Source organism: Varroa destructor, unplaced genomic scaffold (assembly GCF_002443255.2).
Source record: "Varroa destructor unplaced genomic scaffold, Vdes_3.0 BEIS01000001.1, whole genome shotgun sequence".
Classification (NCBI taxonomy): Eukaryota; Metazoa; Arthropoda; class Arachnida; order Mesostigmata; family Varroidae; genus Varroa; species Varroa destructor.
The window spans coordinates 63,374,688-63,394,113 of NW_019211454.1; the positions used below are offsets into that span (position 1 = coordinate 63,374,688).

Sequence of the window (19,426 nt, forward strand, 5' to 3'; positions counted from 1 at the left end):
GGATTTGAATTAATGCCAAGACTATCGTATTTTTAGATTTGAAATTTCGTTAACAAAAAAAACAAGTTTTTTCATCAGGAAGGGCACGAGATTTATCACGAACTCAGTAGCACCAAACGCTTGGCATCTTCCAGACAGTGAATGCATGTATTCATTATCATACCATTTTTTTAAATTTTTTATTATACTATATATATATATATATACATATATATATACACGAATAAATTTCAAGCAGTTGATTTTGGATTTGGTGGGCAGACAACCAACATCATTGTGGTAATATTGTAAATGGCTGTAGAAATCCTGTACGTGCTTAACGGCATCTACGGAGTATTCGATATAACCACTGCTCTTATGCCTGCAATTCGTCGCTCTATTGTTCTACGTCCTTGTTGAACTCTGGCCCAGACATAATATGTTACGGTTTACACACAAATTTAGACACAGTCACTTGCTCATCCTTAAACACCATTTTGGTATTCGTGATGAAAGCGTGCTCGAGAATGGTTAATGACTAATCATTTGAGAGCGGCATATGAAAAAGAAATGATTGTTGCAACAAGCTGTCCGTTGTGGTTTCAACAACATGTACGTTAGGAGAAAATCAGACTGGCTGACATCTATTGCCATAAATTGCAACGGCTATATTAGCTAACCTACTGTGTTGTTTTGGTGAACGACCGCTGCGCCTGCTAACCTTGTCGTCTGAGCCTGTATGTGAACTTGGGCGTCAATGAAAGCCGCGTATTCTAGTTCCTGGAACTATAATAGATGGTGGCCCACGCTAGTAGCCCAACGGAGTTAAGCCATCGTGCGGGTGGCCTGAGGCATAAGGTCCGTAGGTCTTATACTGAATTCTCGCCCCCTGCTCACGACGTTCGAGCCTGGGCAAAAACGTCGCGGCAAATGAAAATACTGAGGTAAAATTATACGTCTACACTATTACCTGTGACTTGATGAATATGTATGACTAAAAGTAGTACATTGCACACGTCGTTGATACCGTAGATCTGTTTTTTTTTTTTTGTTTACGAACAATTTCGCCTTACCAGTTGGTCATCACTATTAGCGGTGCTCGTGGCAACACTTTTGTCTTGTTTGGCTATCGTATTGGGTTTTCTTTTGGGGGGGGGGGGGGACTTTGTTTCGTATCCGTAATGTTGTTGTGTCGCTGACGGTTGGTTTTAAACACAATGAAGCCCACGTGCGAGTGGCTTGTGTAGGCTTAAGGAGCTATAGGCACTGACCTACCGCAAGCGATACAAATGCAGTGCGAGTAAAAACGGTTTCTTTAGTTTGTGTGCAAATACAACATTGGGCCATAGCACTATCTAATGGCCTGTAGCACCCACATCGACCAGCCGTCCTCAACCCACCGAAATGTAAGGAAGGGTACAGTTAGAAATGAGATCTTGCCAAGGTCCATAGAACAAACAAACCTTCTGGCGTCAATTATGCCATTGTATTGTTTTTCACCGCCCCGTTAGTCTGTTAAGGGGCAGTTGTTACTGCAAAATTTTGTGGTCGACGTAAGATGGGCAGCAAGCGGAAAAGCGGGCGGTACATGCAAGGCCATTCCTGACTTGGCTGACGGGTAACCAGCATCTGGCCATACTGAATACAGCCTATCCTCTTTAACTCAATGACGTGTTTTCATCGCGTATGAGAACGAGAATTCGACAAAGCCATAGAGAAAGAATCAAAGAGCTTTCGGCGGTACCTAGCGGCCTAGGAAAGGCCAGAATATCAAACGACCTTCTGCGAGAGTTCTCTTAGTGACACTGACATTATTACTGTCGACCGCTGAAAAAGCCACATATTGAGTGGGTTTGCTGCTGGCACAGACGTTGCCATTTTGGAGCTAGAAGTTCCGACCAAGCAAACGTCTTCTTTCATTGTGCTACATATATATATGAAGCATTCATGCTCATCGGCTGAAATACACATACACACGTGCACGTATATCGAATCGGACGGGGCCCTGCATACATTCAGGGACGCAGCCACGGTTCGATTCAGCGTTTGGCTGATGTGGAAAGTGAAACGCGGACGTGAACGCAAGAACTGAAAGCTGGCTGATAATTATACAAACTACGATGGGGGAACGTCTTCTATTTGTTGCGGCTACTTCTCCGTCTGGAAGTGTATTTAACTTTTTTCACATATAATCTTGCAGGAGGGGCGACAGAAAGGGTGAACGAACGAACAAGTAACAAGGCTAAATGCATGCAGGTCTAAGGAAAATGAAAAATAGTTGTTTCCCGAAGATGAAGGAAACTGGGCCTTCAGTTTTCAATTAGGTCGATAATAACAAAAAGCGAATCCCAGAGGGAACTATCGGCATAAAGCCATGTATATCTATAAGTTCTTTTACATCACGCCATTAATATATTCTCACCCGACTTACTAAAGCGGGCTTGATATTCCGAATGCCCAATGTGATTTTCGTCAGCCAGCAAAGTTTATTCCTACCAGCTACAACTAACTGGTGAGCAGTCAAAATGCCGTCATATGATCTACTCTCCGTTAAGGGCCTTCAATCCTATTCATTGTATATAGCACTAACAACGCTTTCCTTACGAAGTTCTCGATCGGCATTTAGAGATAAGGCCAAAATTTGTTCTAGTTATTGTTGTTTTATGAAATAGTGAGATCGATGTATGTCTTAGTAAAGTATTTAATAGACAGTTGAGATTAAGTGTTTAAGCCAAGTAGGGACATCATGACGAACGCACGTAGAGCTGATCGAGCGTACGATGAGCCTTAGCATTCGAACCTACACGCCGGACATCTTCGGCTCATGCTACATAAGGCCAAACAAATACTATTATATCTAGTGATAATAAAATAGTAATTCATGCATTCCTACGCATCTCGTAATATACGGGCATTTTCTGATGCGTTGTCGCAGGTCGACGGTGGATAATTAAGTGTGCACCTTCACAAAAAGCAATTTTGGTATCGGCTTAAAATTTACGTTACTTACAGATATATTGATAATAGCAGTCAACACGTAGTAAGCTCAATAAAATAATCGCATACGTTGACCTAATTATCACACACATACTGACTTAAAAAACGGCCCAGTAAATAACTGAAAGGCATTCAAGACAAGAACCTCTTACCTATGTCTTTCTATGCTAACTACGAAGCGACAAATATCCGTTCAAATCGTCCTTTGGACGTACTTCGAACTATCAACGGTTGGATAGTAGAATGGAATTAACTTCCGCTAACTACGGATAACAAGCACCGGTCAGGAAGTTATTGTAGGTCCAGTCCTGTTTTCAATGAACTTCAACATTAGAATTAATTTTATTCCGTTGCACGGCAAGGAAAATCAGCTCTCTTGGCTTTGAAGTCAACTATTTTGGATCTAGATTCGTCTCATCACATACAAGATCTTTACTCATAACAAGCATTGCGATCGGAGGTACCATCTTAATGTAAGGAATGGATAATGGCTTTCACTATAGGTATCGTTATACCTCATAGTTCAAATCAGCTGTTCTTAGATGGTAAAAGCTCCATGTTTGCAGCTAAAAGCAGCTTGTCGTTTTTTTTGGCAGTAGATGATAATCATTTAGCGGGAGTCTGCAAGGGCTGAGTAATTCTTGTAGATATATTCAGCTGATGCTAAAATTAACTGCGGGGTTCTACACAGGTTATAGTCAAATTTAATCAAGGTACGATTCGATATTTAGAAAAGCTTAAATCTGGTAATTATACAAGCAATACTGCGTTTGATGAATGCGGAATCCTCTGATGGTGCTTATGATTTATTACTGAACAAGATGACAGGGTAGATCTGTATTTGACATTTGAATTACAAAGGTAAACAACAAAAACAATCTGTAGTCTCGGTGTGGACTAGACTAAGCCACTATAATCCCATAGTGGATTTTGTTTAATCTAAGTAGCTGTCCTTGACTGTTCTATTATTTGTCAATGCAGAGCTAGAGCCTTGTCAACCTCTATACGGACCAGAAACATGGAACAAAATCATAAACTTTATTGTATGCGCTGTAAAATAAATCCCTACGCATACAAACTAGCGCCGTATCAACCTGTAAGACCGCTTAACCTCGTTCTAGATACACAACCTGTATAGAATGCTACCCGTTTTATATACGTACAGCAAAGGAGCAAGGCAAGTACACAATTTCGTAAAGACGATTGGATGCGATCTTGCTACGCGTACATGTTGATACCATCGTGACTCAGTCAATGGCCTGAGCTCAGTGTGACTCAGCTTATGACACAATGGATACTGACTGAGTATCCATTGTGTCATAGGTCAGCAAGATACACGGAGTTCGGACGGCCGGAGAGTTTTCAGAGAGAAATTTTTTAAGGAAACAATAAACCAGGCCGCATTGATGAGATAATCAACTGGTACTGTGGCCTTTTTGGCCACTGAACTGGTGTACTCCATAGATAGAGCTCAATTCAGAACCTTCTTGTCACTTCAAATTCCAAAAGGTTGTCTCAATGATTATGTTAAAACGCTACGCTTTACAATGAGAATCCCGTGACCCGCCGTTGTAGGGCTGTTAAGAATGGCTATCCCCGTATACGAACAGTACGCTTCACTAAATGCTAACTGATAAAAGTGGCTTGTTTGTTATATAACAAATCACGTATATCGAGAGAAAGCATGAGCAAGTCTGTTCTGTTCACCATGGGTATCCTGATGCATTGGAACCTATATGCGCCCAAACACTTAACTTTTTTCAGACCCGCTAGTATCCTGAAATCTGTCGGTACAGAGGACATGGTCAGATAATAACGCCTTAATTTTTATTTGGCAAGCCCGGGGATATCAATATTCTCAAACAGGCGTGAAGTTACAACCTGAGACCATCATGTTGACGATGGCATTCATTTACTTCACCAATCTATAACTGAGATACGTCGTAGTAGCTAGGTCTTCACTACGTTTTTCATATAATGGACGTAATCGCATTAATTCTCAACTTGGTACCCAAATTTGATAACTGGGTAGATTATGCTCATTATGCTGATAGCGTTGTTTCAGCACCTAGCAAGCAGTCTAGCCCATCTTTGGGGCTAGGGCTTTGACAACAGTGACCGCTACGTAATCTTTTAGTCTAGTATTAATGTAGATTAGAATTTGCTATAACGCTTCGGTTCGATCAAAGCGATGCCACAAGAGGTCTTCCTGAAGGCCGTAGGTACGTTCCTAACTTATACAAGGCCACCTTTGTTTTTGTCGATTAATTGATAGTACTTTACAAACATTATCTTTTGCTTTTAACGAAGTTGTACATGCATGTTCATCATCGCACGCGTCTCAGTCCTCTTCAAAAAAAAAAAGGCGATACGCTAGGTCGGAACTAGTACCCAACGCATGCTTAACGTTTCATTTATGTTAGTCGTCAACATGCAAGAAAATGTTGGTAGGCACCAAAACTCCTTACGATGCAATAGTTAGTCAAGCATTTTTTCCACGATTTAATCTCACACAAAATAAAACTTGTGTCTTTGAAAGCTTTTAGTAGAACTACGACAACGTTAGTTTGTCAGTGATGGTCGAAAAAAAACCTAGAGACAGGAACGAGCGGAATTTACATCAAGCAAATGCGTTGTTCGTCAATTCAGGTAGACGACTAATAGGGTGTCTAATAGGATATAAATTCATGCGAATTTAATAACAACAATTAACTTTCATGTATCGCCTAATGTATGAAATAGCAGATATACTTGAAAATCAAATCTAAATACTTTTACCTATTTCCTGAACGTGTGCGAGTTGAACGCTATATAAAAACGGTATTGTATGTGTTAGCTCACTCGTCGGCCAACTTAAATCCCCCTTACAGCGAGGAGGTTACCACTTCGTCAATAAAAGGTGAATTTCGGAGAAACTCCTGTCGCTTTGATATACAGGACAAGGCGAAACAGGACTCCTATGAGGTCCCTAACTTTCGAAAGCGGCGTTCTGGAATCTATCTGTTTATTTTTCGTCGACATCAAGTACTAACGTGGAAAAAACGTTGCTGCATTTATGACGCAATCGCATCAGATCCACGATCGAATCTCTCAACTAGTCTAGCTATTAACACACATCTAACTAGTCGGTACCATGTTCACCTTAACGTAGGCAAAATTATGGGAAAACTACTCTTAATAGCTTCTCACCGATGTCAATATGCATAAACTACAGCAGAGTTTTTTTCCTATTAACCAAATTCTCTATTTTTTTTTTTATCTGTGCCGTTCAAAGTACCGACTCAGATGACCAATCTGAATTTTCGATCCAGCATACAAGAAACGTTGTCGCAATTATGCTATACATCTCTCAAGCAGACGATAAAGTATACAAATGTACACAGATGCCTTTTTAACAAGTGGTTCTCTGTACTGTCTAAATTGAATTGCTACATAGTCAACGTAAATACCATCTCGAGCTGGTGCCGCTCACGAAACAGGCACGTTTACACTCATCTTCAACAGTATTTTTTTTCTCTTTTGCTAAAAGCTAGTCATTAATGATACACTCTTGTCGAATTTGATCAAAGCCAAGAAACTCTATACAATTTTGTGCCATATCATAGAGTTGTCAAGAGCTGTTTACTCCTCGTGTTCAAGTGTGTTGACATAAAGGCGGACATGAGCATGATACAGAGACAGCTAGTCACAATGGCTGCGGAAAAGTTTTTCATCAATATAATTTACGTTGCATCTTTCTAATGCGTATTTAACGTTTTATCATTGTTAGAACATCTCCTGAAATGACTGAGGCAACTAAAAAAAAGATTTTTAACAATCGTACTAATAGCATCCTATTTTATCTGTCCTCTACATACGTGTGCAGTACATTTAAAACTGGTTCAACGACATAACAATGGTTAACGCAGACACGTTTGGAGTCTTCTACGACAGCAGCCTTTGTACGCACCCATTATCCTAGATCTCTCCTACGATTTCCGAAGTAGAGCAGGTCGACGCATGCAAAATATGCTAACAATAATGTATATGGACCCGTTTCTCATTGACGTTGTTCCCGCTACGAATCAATACCGTTATGTCCTTTTGAACAGAGCAGCAATAGAATATTATGCTAGGTCAACGTCAGGAATAGTACAAACGTCATCTGAGAAATTCATAGATACTCGTGCATATCGGTCTATCTGTAACCAACATAGGCTAGCGAGATTGCAATTTACGCACATTTGACCATATCAAATTGATTCTAGCGAAATACTCAGCATCCGAATTGATTTATTTTTGTTCGTTTGTTATTCACTTCTGCTTACAAAAACTATAAACAGCTGACCAAAGGCAATTTTTGTTGTTACTGTTGAGGTCGGCAATTTAACCATGGGTTAGTACCCCTTTAGGTCCCTATCTCTGCTCAAACGATATGAGGTAACCGCTAGTACGCGGCTACTTCAAACATGGAATACGAACATAATTTTTGGTCATCGTTCCTTCTGTTGCGACCCGACCCGACCCAACCCAACCAAATAGGAAGAAGGACTCAAACGACATCATCTTCTTTTTGGGAGCGAACGGCAAAAAAGACTTGCAATTCTACCCTCACTTCGCAGCGATCCGAATAAATCTGAATTCGGCAGCCGCGAGTCACAAACTACGTCAGCTTTGGCTTTAACGACAAATCATGACAGACGCGACGCCAACGTGCACTGTTCGGACGTTTTCTTTTTTGTTTTTTGGAATACAGTTTCTCTGAAACACATTTCGCAGATGAAGGCAGAGGCCGAGAGGAGGCTGCAGAAAATTTGATCTCTAAGGCGTGCCTTCAGACAATCGGGAGCGCCGAGTTGCCACTAAAATAGGGGGGCCAAGTAAAATATTCTACTTCTGGTAGTCACTACTTCACACGGACAGCGCTGCTAAACACTCCGAATTGATGGATATTTTGAATTTGCCGTAAAAACAGAATGCTACTGATGGAGTAGGACACGAGGAGTCCCTCAAGGCCGTCGCAGGCGTCACAAAACGCTTTCACGCCACAACCGTTCAGTAAAATCTTTAAATTACAATTACAATTTTACTGCTATATTCAACATGATATGATCCTTTCTATTTTCTACCTACTCGTAAATAATAAACTCTACTGCCTTATCCCATGTGCGTAAACGGACCTTACAGGAAGCATTGCCTTTTTTTTCATTTCCATTTATCTAAATGGTTGTACGAACACCTTTGCTATACATATGTCCGTGCGTGCGTGTGTGTGTCTCATATCACAGCAATCTTTTAAACTACTGGATAAAACCGTCTGAAGAAAAACGAATGCTCACAAACGTTCGAAACGGAATAGAAATACAATTGGCGTCACGTTATCGATAAACGTTTCAACGAGGACATTTCAGCTATCTCCGATGAAAATGATTCGTTATGCAACATTATAACGGTCACGTGTAAATCCTGTTTGTGTGTTTCGAAACAGTTAGGGTACCGTTTTCAATTTGGAAAACCACTGAGCCTCATCTATACGTATAGCCACAGCATATGAAACATTCAAGCATTGCGTGTGTTAGCTTTTGAGATTTTTCTTGGCCTTATAGTGCGCTTTAAAATAGATAGTCCTAGCCGCTGTCCTGATTTGACTTTAAACGAAACAAAATAGAATCGGATTTATATATTATAGCGTCCATTAAAAAACGTTCTATATCAATTTCACCAGATCAAAATTTTCTCCACATCTCGTTTTTACTCTTTCAGGGTTACAAATAATATGGTGCGATACAGCTAATCAGTAGTACTGGGTCTGACAGCGCATTAGGCTTCTGCTGAAATAAAAGAGACACTGTCTCTATGGCCTTTTACGTTCGAATAAGTTACCACTCGGGACTGTATAAAGGTTGCCTTTTTCCATGGAATTTCCTAAACCGATTAGTTTTAGGAGGTCAGTGGATAACAAATGAGAAGGGATACAAAACTTAACAACAATATAAATAGTTAGTATTCACCAGGCATAGGTTATAATGTTAGATAATAAACAAAATCTGAATTGGGATGGACTTGGTGCTTGAATATCCAATTATAACACAGGAAGTACATTAACAGTGCGAGTTTTTAGTGGACTCATATGTTATGTACATCCTGGCCAATAGTAGCAGCCCTAACATCGTATGATCCCATCATACGCTATAATATCACTATGCTCTCGCTCTCAGCCAGTCTTACTGTTGACTGTAACACTCTGTTTTTCTTCTTTGAGAAAAGAGATCGATCTTATTTACAATTTGGTCTCAGTAAGTATCAGTAGTCCATTACATAGGAACGCCTCGGAAAAATAGTAGCAATCCAGCAAGGCAATGGTAATTAAGCTGTGAAGAAATTTGTGTGTATTATTTCCTCTTCCATTAGCCTGAAGAACGAGTTACAGAATAGGTATAGATAGGGTTGCCATTTTGCACATATTAGCAGCTATCTGGATAAGTGTATTTTTTGCTTTCTTCACTTAGAAGAGAAATATTTTGCGGCCCCTTCACTTCTACAGAACGCATCTTCGAATAAAGCATTTGGTTTGTATCGAGGTACTCTCTTACTTACTTACAACTTAGATGTATCAACAATGTCAATTCAGCAAATAATCAGGTTCCGCATTTTTCTACAAAAAAAAATGTAGATTATCAAATATAGTGAAAAAATAGTATATCTTTGCAAATGGTATAAACTGGTACTGGTGTCATAAATAATAATATAATAAGTAAAATAATAATAAGTCAAATAATAACTCGATCTATTAGTTTTCTTTGACTAGCTATATTATTCAAAGGTTACCATTGTATTTTTATTTCTAGACAGGGAACGGTTGCTTTGGCGGCTCTTTAAGATGTAGAGGTTGTTGAAGATCAGAAACAGTTCAGAGTGGAGGGCTAAGATGCGGTTGGTATCATTTAGGTTAGTGTATCAGATGAGTGAAAAGTAGCTGAAGTGAGCTCAAAAGCGTCTCTTCTTTTGAAGTTAAACTTAGCTTCCCAACTGTTGTGTGAACATAAAATAGATGAACAGTGTAAGGAAAGCTACTCCATAGCAAGACTGATTGATCTGAAAAGCGCTTACTAAACAGAGAACCGATCGAAACCTATCGTTGCCTAGTAAAAAGTTATATTTGACCTTTCTGTTGAATGGCTGGCTGACAAGTTATAGGATATCGAGCCATACTTTGAACGGACAGCAGAAAGGTAGTTTTTTTTGCTTTGAACGTTTTATGACCTATTCTTGACTTCGTGTGACCATCGCGTTATGAGTACTAGCGAACGACAAGTTATTTTTCGAGGTACATCTATAGATATAATTCTTAAAATAAACGCGTTTGATACAAACCTTCTCTCAAAACAGTCATATCGTATGTTAAACAACAATGGTTTATTTAATAAAAGCCAATTGGATTTACCTGTTATATATTATTATTTTTAGTAAAACGTTTTGGTAAAAAGCCCACTTCTGTTTACAATTGAATATGGCTATCGTTCATTCGGATTATGTTGGTCTACCTAAGTGCAGCGTGAATCTAATTTGCAGTGGGTCAAAGCCGATCGTTTAATAGGCTATCGCCGAGAGAGAAGAAGCTCAACATGCAGGCTAGGGAAATATCACTTTCCCTCCCACATCGATACATCAATGACCGCGACGTCCGTTTCCCGCTATCGCCGCTACTGTAAATCTCGACGTCCTTCTATGAATATTGGATATTAATTTTTGCAGCATATTTGAGCGATCTACGCCGATCCGCCGTTTGGAGATGTCGCCTTCAGCCACACATCATTTCCTAGCTAAAGCGTGCTCATCATAGGGCACAAGGAGAAAACACACCGTGGGCAAAGTAGACTGGGGTCGTAATAAATTGGGGGACTATATAACGATTTACATGGCTTCCCGACGTTATCTACTTATAGCGCCGGAATAAGCTAACGGAATTACGTTTTGGTGCACGCGTGTGCTCGTTAGTCAAACGAGGTTTTTCGAGCTTTAGACGGCTACGAAATCTTTCCGCCACTACCTTTAACTGCGCCTAAGACGCTCGCGTCATAGTAACGCCAAAGCAGTGTTGAAAGTTGCATAAGGGCAGGCCAGCTGACTTTTGGATCGAAGCAATGTTTCTGTCAAAGCAAAAAAAAAAGGGGAAAAAAACAGATACTACTGCGATAAGTCACTTGAGAATTGTCAGAATAACAAGGCGATTTGCTTGCTGTCACCAACTTCTTTCAATCAAATCGAGGCCAGATAATTTTGTTCTTGCAATAAAAAGATTATTATAATGCATTACGTTGGCTACAACTGGTGACGATCGCAGCAGAGGTAATTGGCGTACATTTATAAAGGGAGCTGTTATGGAACGCGTTCGATGAAGGCACAATCCGCCCCTTTAGGGATGCTCGTTACTCGAGCCGGCCTATTTTCGAGTGCTACGAGAGAAGGCTTTACAATTAATACCCGCGGACATAGTTATGAGATAGATGCATATTTTATGTTTATAACGTAATTTAAAAATTAGAGCGCCTACGTGTTATCAGTGCTGAAAACTCTAGCTCACGTTTCCATTGGCAGCGATCGAAATTCCTTCTTTTCCCTTTCTATATGCGCTTTGTTTACTGAGCTGCTCAAGCATAGAAATGATAGACGGTTCACTTCCGAGCGTTGCCATCATTACCAGAACAAGCTGCGACCAAGCGCGCTGCCTATGTTATCCAATGAGGTAAGTAAAAGGCTGGGCAGCAGAAGAAGGGGAAAACTTTTAGGAAGGCATTGATCATTTTTCTGGCCGAAGCAGAACGTGAACTCACATTGACGCTGATACTTCAATATATATATATATAAACATGCGACACTCATGCTCGACCTAAAAGGGCTAATTCAACAAATACATGGGTTCACTGCGCCGGTAAATACAAGCTACAATGGGGTAGACTTTACAGGACCTACTGTACAATAATGCATCGCTCATGTTTTAAGTAGGCTGCTGTATCTAAGTGACAAACAAGATAACTTCGACATTAAACGTCACCGAAAGGTGTAGGACACTACTAAACTGAGTAATGCAAAATATGAATTATTATGTTTTGAGCTTTTCTCTACACCGATGTTTCAGTATAACTTCCTTTTAAGCTGGCAGTATTCTTTTATTATATTCTACCATAATTATGACTAGTTGCAGTTTCTCTAATAAGCTTTTCTAACCTACATGCTTTTCTATGATAACTGTATGAAGAAATTTCTTCGAGCATCAACTCCGATCGTACACAAGCAATAAGATTATCTTCTTATAAAATATTAGTACATTATAAATCGAAGACGTAAGCCAATGGAATGGTTGCGGACAATATAGTAACAGGGCGGGATATCAAGAACAATACTTTCTATTGTTTGCTTAAAGCTTGCACTGGTTATCTGTCTATTTTATGCAGAAAGCGATAGAATGATATTCGGCGGTTTATGAGTACCATTATCGATTCTACGATTTAATTGGTCTTCTCTTCTGAAATTTCGTAAAGTACACATCAAAAATCGATGTTTGTCCTCCGGCCTATAGCCTGCAAAGATAGAGCACCGAAATATCGAGCTTCGAAGGGAGAACTATGATGGTAAAATGCTATGTTAACTACGTTGTCTACTATATGTCCCGATTTCTCCATTTTCTCCATGCTGTCGTCTACATACTCGACCTAATCCTCCAGTTAGGGATATTCGTTGTTCTTCCAACAGTTTCGAGCATAACTTTGTCATCTACTAGACTTTCGGACCAGATTAGGTGTCAGTTACCTTATGGGGATCGAATCACCAAAGTGTCAACCGGCGCCAATAGTTCCGATTAAAATAGTACAGACGCGCTGCATTCGTAGTCGAACTGCCTATGCAATGATGGATGAGGTATTAAATGAAAGGGGAACACGCTCATCCTTATACGCGAACCAAACATAGTACTTAAAACTAGTATATTGGGCTAGGTTGCAGACACGCACAGGGGCGCCTACATAAAAATAGACGGCTTTCCACTAACAAAAAAACAAGACGAGAGCAAAGTATTGCTTGAACAGAGCTGGAAAGGGTGGGAAAAGTATATTTCTGCTATATCACGCCGGAAGAGAACAACTCTTATCTAATTAATCAGATGGCTTCAATCCGTAGCTAAACAGGGTTCTCCTTGCTGGAGACTTTGTCGCACCGCTGGACTAAGTGGCTTCGACTAATCTGTACGTAATGAACAAAGGATGGGAGCAAACATTTTATCAGGCAGGGTAGGAATGGCACGTAGATCTTCGCAGTTGCAGCAGCGATATAGTAGCAATGATCGCAGAATGGCAAGTGCTCGGCTGAGGGGAAAACCTAAGTCATCACCGAAGAATATGTAATCGTTACGAACACACTTTGTCAACCGTCCCCACCGAAAGTCCAATACGGATTCCAGAGCACAGAAGTACTGAAAAACGCTTTAAGCAGAGTAATCAGAAAAAAAGTATTGTTAAGAGCACTGAGAATCTATAGCAAGCTCTGTACAGGCCATACAGGCCATATAAACCAGCAAGCGGGCCGGTCAACCACTCTAGGAAAAAAAATATGCGCAACACAAGCCCTGATAAAACTCCTAGGTCGCGGAAGCACAGAGGAGCTGCCACCAAGCTAAGGGAGCAACCAAAAGAGCTAGAGGCGACTATGAAATGATAGCGAGCCTGTTCACCCCATTCCCATTCAAGCACGCCATAGGTGAGAGCAAAAACGCTGTCTGAAAAACTTTCTTGCAGAGCTCGAGGAGGATTCATGGAAGCAAAAACTTTGCAAGATGATCCGTGGGAAAATAAGGGGAGCCGCTAAGCTAGGTATGTCGGAAAAAGGCAGAGTCCATATACTAAAAAAACCGTTTTCCCGAGACTAAGTGTTCCCACGAACAGCATTTGCGCTTAGACATACAGCAACGGACCAGGAAAACGAGACCATTTGCGATCACGACGGCCGAAATCTTCAGGGCAACATAGCGGATCAAACAAGTGAAAGCATTTGGTCAGACGATATCTTGCCTATAGCGGTCAAAATAAAAGAAGTTTTCGGAGGTAGTGCCCACATTAGCTGCAAGGACCATGCGCAGAGGTCTGCCCACTGCTGTATGAAAAAACGCAGAAGTGGTACTCACCCGGAGAAAAACGGGGGTTTGAGCCGATCTGCCCGCAAAGTTTGCTGTCTAGAAGTTTGAAAGCAATTATCAGACACAAACCGCGACCATTTGTTGAAGAGCATAAACCGTTATCCTAAAGGCAGTTCAGATTTTGTAAAAACCTTTCAGTTCTGACGGCGATACATCCTAGCCAAGGCCGACCTGATGCATGATTCGGCCCTCAGGACTCCGCCGCTGGGAAAATATTAATGAAAATACGTTCAGAGCGGCGTAGAGCTGCTGGCATATGTAGACGATCTGGCCGTCGCACGACAGGCAAAAAATGGCCGCGGAGATGAAGCTATATACCAATATTGCAGAAAAAATTGGTAATGAGAACAAACCTCCTTTTAATAGACAGACAGATTAGGATGGTAAAGGATGTTAGATATCCAACTATATACCTGCACTAGATTTACTAGGCTACTCCTAGGAAAGCTAATAGAATAAGGAACACTATAGTAAGGATTTTGCCTAATATATATGAGCGAGGTCACCGAGTCGATAGCGCTCTTTGATTTCTCAGTTTGACTCAGATCGTTTACAAGTGTCACAACAAGTAAAAAGCTTTTCCATAAGACACAAGGGGCGACTGCACTGCGCATTCATTTCCTAAGTATATAGGACAGTACGTCAGGGGCCTTTGTTTTGGCTGGAACAGTCCCGTGGGACTTGAAGGTTGACGAGAGGAAGCGATTCCTGAAGGCTCCAGTGAAGCTAAGCACAAGGCAATCATGAAGGTTGAATGGGCGACTATAGATGCCGGACATCTTAGAACCGGAGTCCGTGACATGATTCCAGATATCGGAAAACTGCTGGAGTGTCTCGGAGGAAAGGTAGACTTACGCAACACAGACCATAACAGGTTATATGGATTAACAGTTTTACCCACACAGGATTGGATAAACCTCATCCGACATATGTGTTCACTGCAATCCAAGAGGCAAGGCTGACTGTGCCATATGTTACTAATCTGTTCACTCTCTAGGTTGCGAAAACAAAGAACGGAACCAAAGTTGGTGGTACTTGACTAAATGTATCAGAAAGGGTACCCTCTTCAAAACAAGATCCCTTCTCGAGTTGCCTAGAACAGGGCTAGCAGAACTTCTAGAGTTCATGTGTGTGCGGAGTGAAAGCTCGGAAGGACCACAGCCAAAGACGTCCTGAAGGGAATAGAGTGCCTCGGACGCTGGCGGATAGTAAGAATCTGCGCGTCCGGTGAGGCCGGAAACCTGGAGGTGATTAGGACCAGTCCATCCGTAGGCACATACCACTTGCCCTACCATTTTATTGTTATTAAATGAAGTTTGGGTCTGGTAGTTAAGTTTAACGGAGAGGATGTGTTAGTTGATATTAGTCCCGGCAGAACCATGTGCGGCTATCGGAACTAAATCCGACACAGAGTGTCTATGTGTTATTCGATCTGGCATAATGCATTCATTTGATTTTTCGAAGAAAGGCAACGTTAAATGCTGGCAGCATGATATTGCTTCTGCGGACATTTAAATCCTGGACGTCACCGGGCTTTCTTAAGTTGGCAATCTAATTACAGCTTTGATCATGATGAAATTGTAGTAACGCACCTTGAAGTTATGTCGTGAAGTCTACGTTATTCGAACCGAATCATTTGGGTTCTGTTGAATTTCTCTGCTGTCGAGCAAATACTGATAGTAGAAAAAGATACTGCGGCGTGAAGCACCAATTAAGCCTCCTATCTTCAAACTTTTAGGGACAAAGCTTTTAAAAGTTACGACAAAACAGGAATAGACACGGGAACCGAACCGAATCAACGTAAGACATATTATCGTTTTGAGAAAATAACCTATTTAATCCTAAGGTATACTACTATTGTTAATTTTTGAATTTCTAAATAAAATATTTAATAGATTTAATCGGTTGACACGGTTCTCGAAAAGTACGTTCATGACACTGTTATGAATGCCGAAAATAAAAGGCACCCTATATTTTAGTACAGCTCTTCTCTAAATAAACGTCTAGTCTTTTTACACTGACAAAATAAAAAAACACCCATTTGGTGTATTTTCGAAAATAATACTAAACACAATATATTACCTGACTATATCCAAGTTAGTTATTATACGCTCAATCCGAATTCAATGTGTTGAAAAACGCTCACATTTCTAACAGATAGCCAGACAGGCAAATTCGTTTGCCTGCCGCTGCCGGACACGTTATGACCTAGACGTGAACTTGGATATGCTTCCTTTCACGCTGAAGGTCAGCCGTCTGATGAAATACCTAACGGCAATACCAGACGTAAAACTCGAAATATAGGGACAGGCAAATGAAGATCATGAATATTGCCCCCAAGGCCTTCTTCGGTTAATTTGAATCGGTCGGCTGGAGGAATTTCTGTTTTCTCAACTTCCATTGTGCCTTGGCGAAGGGAGGACCGCATTTTCTGAAACATCTCACGCAGGCTGGGGGTCCTTACCTGTCCAGTCGTTCAGCGGTTTCTATCGATTGTTGATATCAAACACGGCACAGGGTGGCCATTGCTCAAGCAGCGAAGTACGTACATCGGCCTACTATCAGTTCATCGCCATAACATCTTCACGTTATAAAAATAGCGTTGTTCATGTTTACAGAGCCAATATTCTGCTTTAGGACAGCGCACCAATAGCCAACAATAAGTGACAACGGTAGGCTAAACAAAGGTGATCTCGGCAGTTACAGGTAAACTATGAACGGCTCTCTATCAGCACGAGTGGGCCTAAGCCGTTAGAATAATGCAAATAGATATTGACAAGTCTTGGTAATAACTTAATTTTATGATTACACGTACGCATACTTTTCATCAATAGTAACAGTAAAATCTGTGGGTTTTGCCTCATAATGTCGATCAGGATAAACCTGTTATCAGGCTTATACGATGTTCTGGCTATAGGTTGCGGGAGTGGCTGTAAAATCGATAGCTCACATTGTTGCACTTTTCCCTGCTGAAGGCTACCCTAATTCAAATATTTATGACTAAGTATCGCAAGTAAGAGATTCTAGTTTGAACTTTATGAGCTTTGGATAAATACTAGGCTTGATAGTTGCTATGTTTGGAGACACTGGATTGTCTTCACCATTCGACTTGGTGAAGGAACAGGTGCCCGCGACACTCCAGACAAAAGAAAATAAAGTCTTTCCGTAACAAGTTAGCGCGACTTTGCCAGTCATGAATCAGCATCACCTACCTAAAACACGATACTGGCATTTTTGCAAAAGGAAGAAGATCTTGTAACTACTAGATAAAATAACGATAAATGCACTCTTATGGTAACCTCTATCTTTCAACAGCGAACCACAGCAAAAGCTAAAGAAAATACCAAAACCTTGTTTAATAATAACCCTTGTCGCGGCAGTCAACGCGAGTTATCATAAATCAAAGGCAAATATCAAGGTTCGGCATTCACTTGATAGGCCTACAGTAGACTTACTAAAGAATTAGGTGTTCTGAAGTTACTGAACATTTTTTTCGTCAGCGTGTTTCTTTGCAGCTAAACATTGTATGCTAAACGTACCGTGCGTTTATTTAAATATTAAATAAAAGGTCGTCATCTTCTTTAAAATTTAGCTAGTATTATAGTTTAGATTTCTGAATCCTATATTTGCGTAGACCTGTAAGCATGTTCTTGAAGCACATTATTATTTATATATGTATAAAGGTTTAATGAGGAATGTGAGTTTCCTACCTTGCTCAACTCCTGTAGCTATTAGCAGTGCTCCCGCTACAACCCATTTGTCCATGGCGTTTCAGTTATTTTCTATCTGTTCGCTAATCCTTGATTATTATCCTCTTTTTAACATAAGCAGGCTCACACATCAAGCAACCCTGCGATCTCACGATTCTCACAACCAGCTAGAGAAATCTGTGTCTTACTTTACACGCTAGTCAAACCCGTGCAGCAGTTCGCAAGGCTTATCATTGTAATGTCAGCAATCGCAGTCGTTGTTATAGAAACAACGGCGGCACAGTTCAAGCTTTTCCGTCCTGTTGAAGGCCATTAGTCACTTCCTGCGCGCCTTCCGGTTGCGCCGTCTCGGGTGGAGCTTCCGAAACCGAACCCAGTAGGTAGCACCTCGAGGAAATCGCAATGCAAGACACACTTGCCCCCGTCCAGCAGAACTACACACTGGAAAGCTTTTTTTTTGCTTAGATCTGCAGATCAAAAAGCCATATAACCAAGAACATTTTAACCACAATATCCACGTGAAATAAAAAGTTTATCAATTATTGCTGTTACTTTTCGAATTATTAGTGTGATTGTCCTCTAGAAGATGGATTCTATGGTGTTGTACATTGGCAACACATAACACAGCGTTACCGCGTTAGTGACTAGTTGATTAGATCCACTGGACCACACAGGAGTCGTTGACAGAGCTTGGAGACAAGGCAGATGAGCAGCTTTAAATTCACTCCAGTATCAGTTCGATCTTGGTCGGCCTTACTAGCGTTTACTACTGCTGCAGGAGTTGGACCGAGTCGAGCGAGCCAACGTGAGTCGACCGTTTCCCTGGCTGTTTGTCGTGGTGGGAGAGAGCCAGGTGGAAAGGGTGTGCCCTCAACGTCTCCCTCAGCTTCGTTGGGGGCAGTTTCACACCCGGGATGGCTCTTGTAGTCGGAGAGAAAGTTTACGGAAGTATACAGGAAGAAAATATTCGGAGAAACGTGAGCCACGATCACGGTCGCTTTTGTTGCCTGCGGGAAGTTAGGCCTCAGAAGAAATAAATCGCGGCGAGCGATTCCAATGGAAACGCCATGTCTTCTCTTAGAGCTAGGATTGAACTATAGGTAGATTTGGGTGCACAAAGCGGCGGTTTAATGGGCCCCTCCACAGTAGAATATATTTGGCTGTTGTTTATCCTGATGCACTGTTTCAAGACAATTCGGATGTTAATTTGTAAGTGCCTTAACTTCAGTTATAGACTAGAAGCCACCCACTCATTATAACTTTTTTTTAATTAACGTCATGCCATATGCAAGCCATAATAAACCCACGAAATTATCGCCCACGAAAATATCGCTTCACTGGAATTTGGCTCCTGCTTCTTTATTACGTAGTAACGATGTATAACCTGTTTAAAAATATTTCAAGAACATTAGAACGAGGGTGCTGAAAACTTTGCGAGCTTATCTACCATAGACTGACCAACGGGATGGTACAAAGCAGCGGTCGCGCGGTGCCTAAAAGGCGGTCAATAATGATTGCCTGGAAGGCCACGTAAACTACTCGGTCCTGATATCTGCCTATGCGTAGTAGGCTG

The 19,426-nt window shown here is 41.0% G+C and overlaps 1 protein-coding gene across 2 annotated transcripts in view; it reads right to left on the reverse strand.

Moving 5' to 3' along the window:
• LOC111243321 (cytochrome P450 4V2-like) overlaps positions 1-18,638 on the reverse strand; it is a 183,979-nt gene extending 165,341 nt beyond the window's left edge. The window contains exons 1-2 of one of the 2 annotated variants that reach the window (XM_022788682.2): positions 18,487-18,630; positions 17,854-18,320 (exon numbers count right to left, since the gene is read on the reverse strand). In XM_022788682.2, the coding sequence (XP_022644417.1) occupies positions 17,854-17,908 (55 nt within the window). In that variant the 5' untranslated portion in view covers positions 17,909-18,320; positions 18,487-18,630. Of the gene's footprint in view, positions 1-17,853 lie in introns of both variants that reach the window. The other variant, XM_086976606.1, reaches the window with a different exon arrangement.
• Positions 18,639-19,426: the final 788 nt, after the last annotated feature.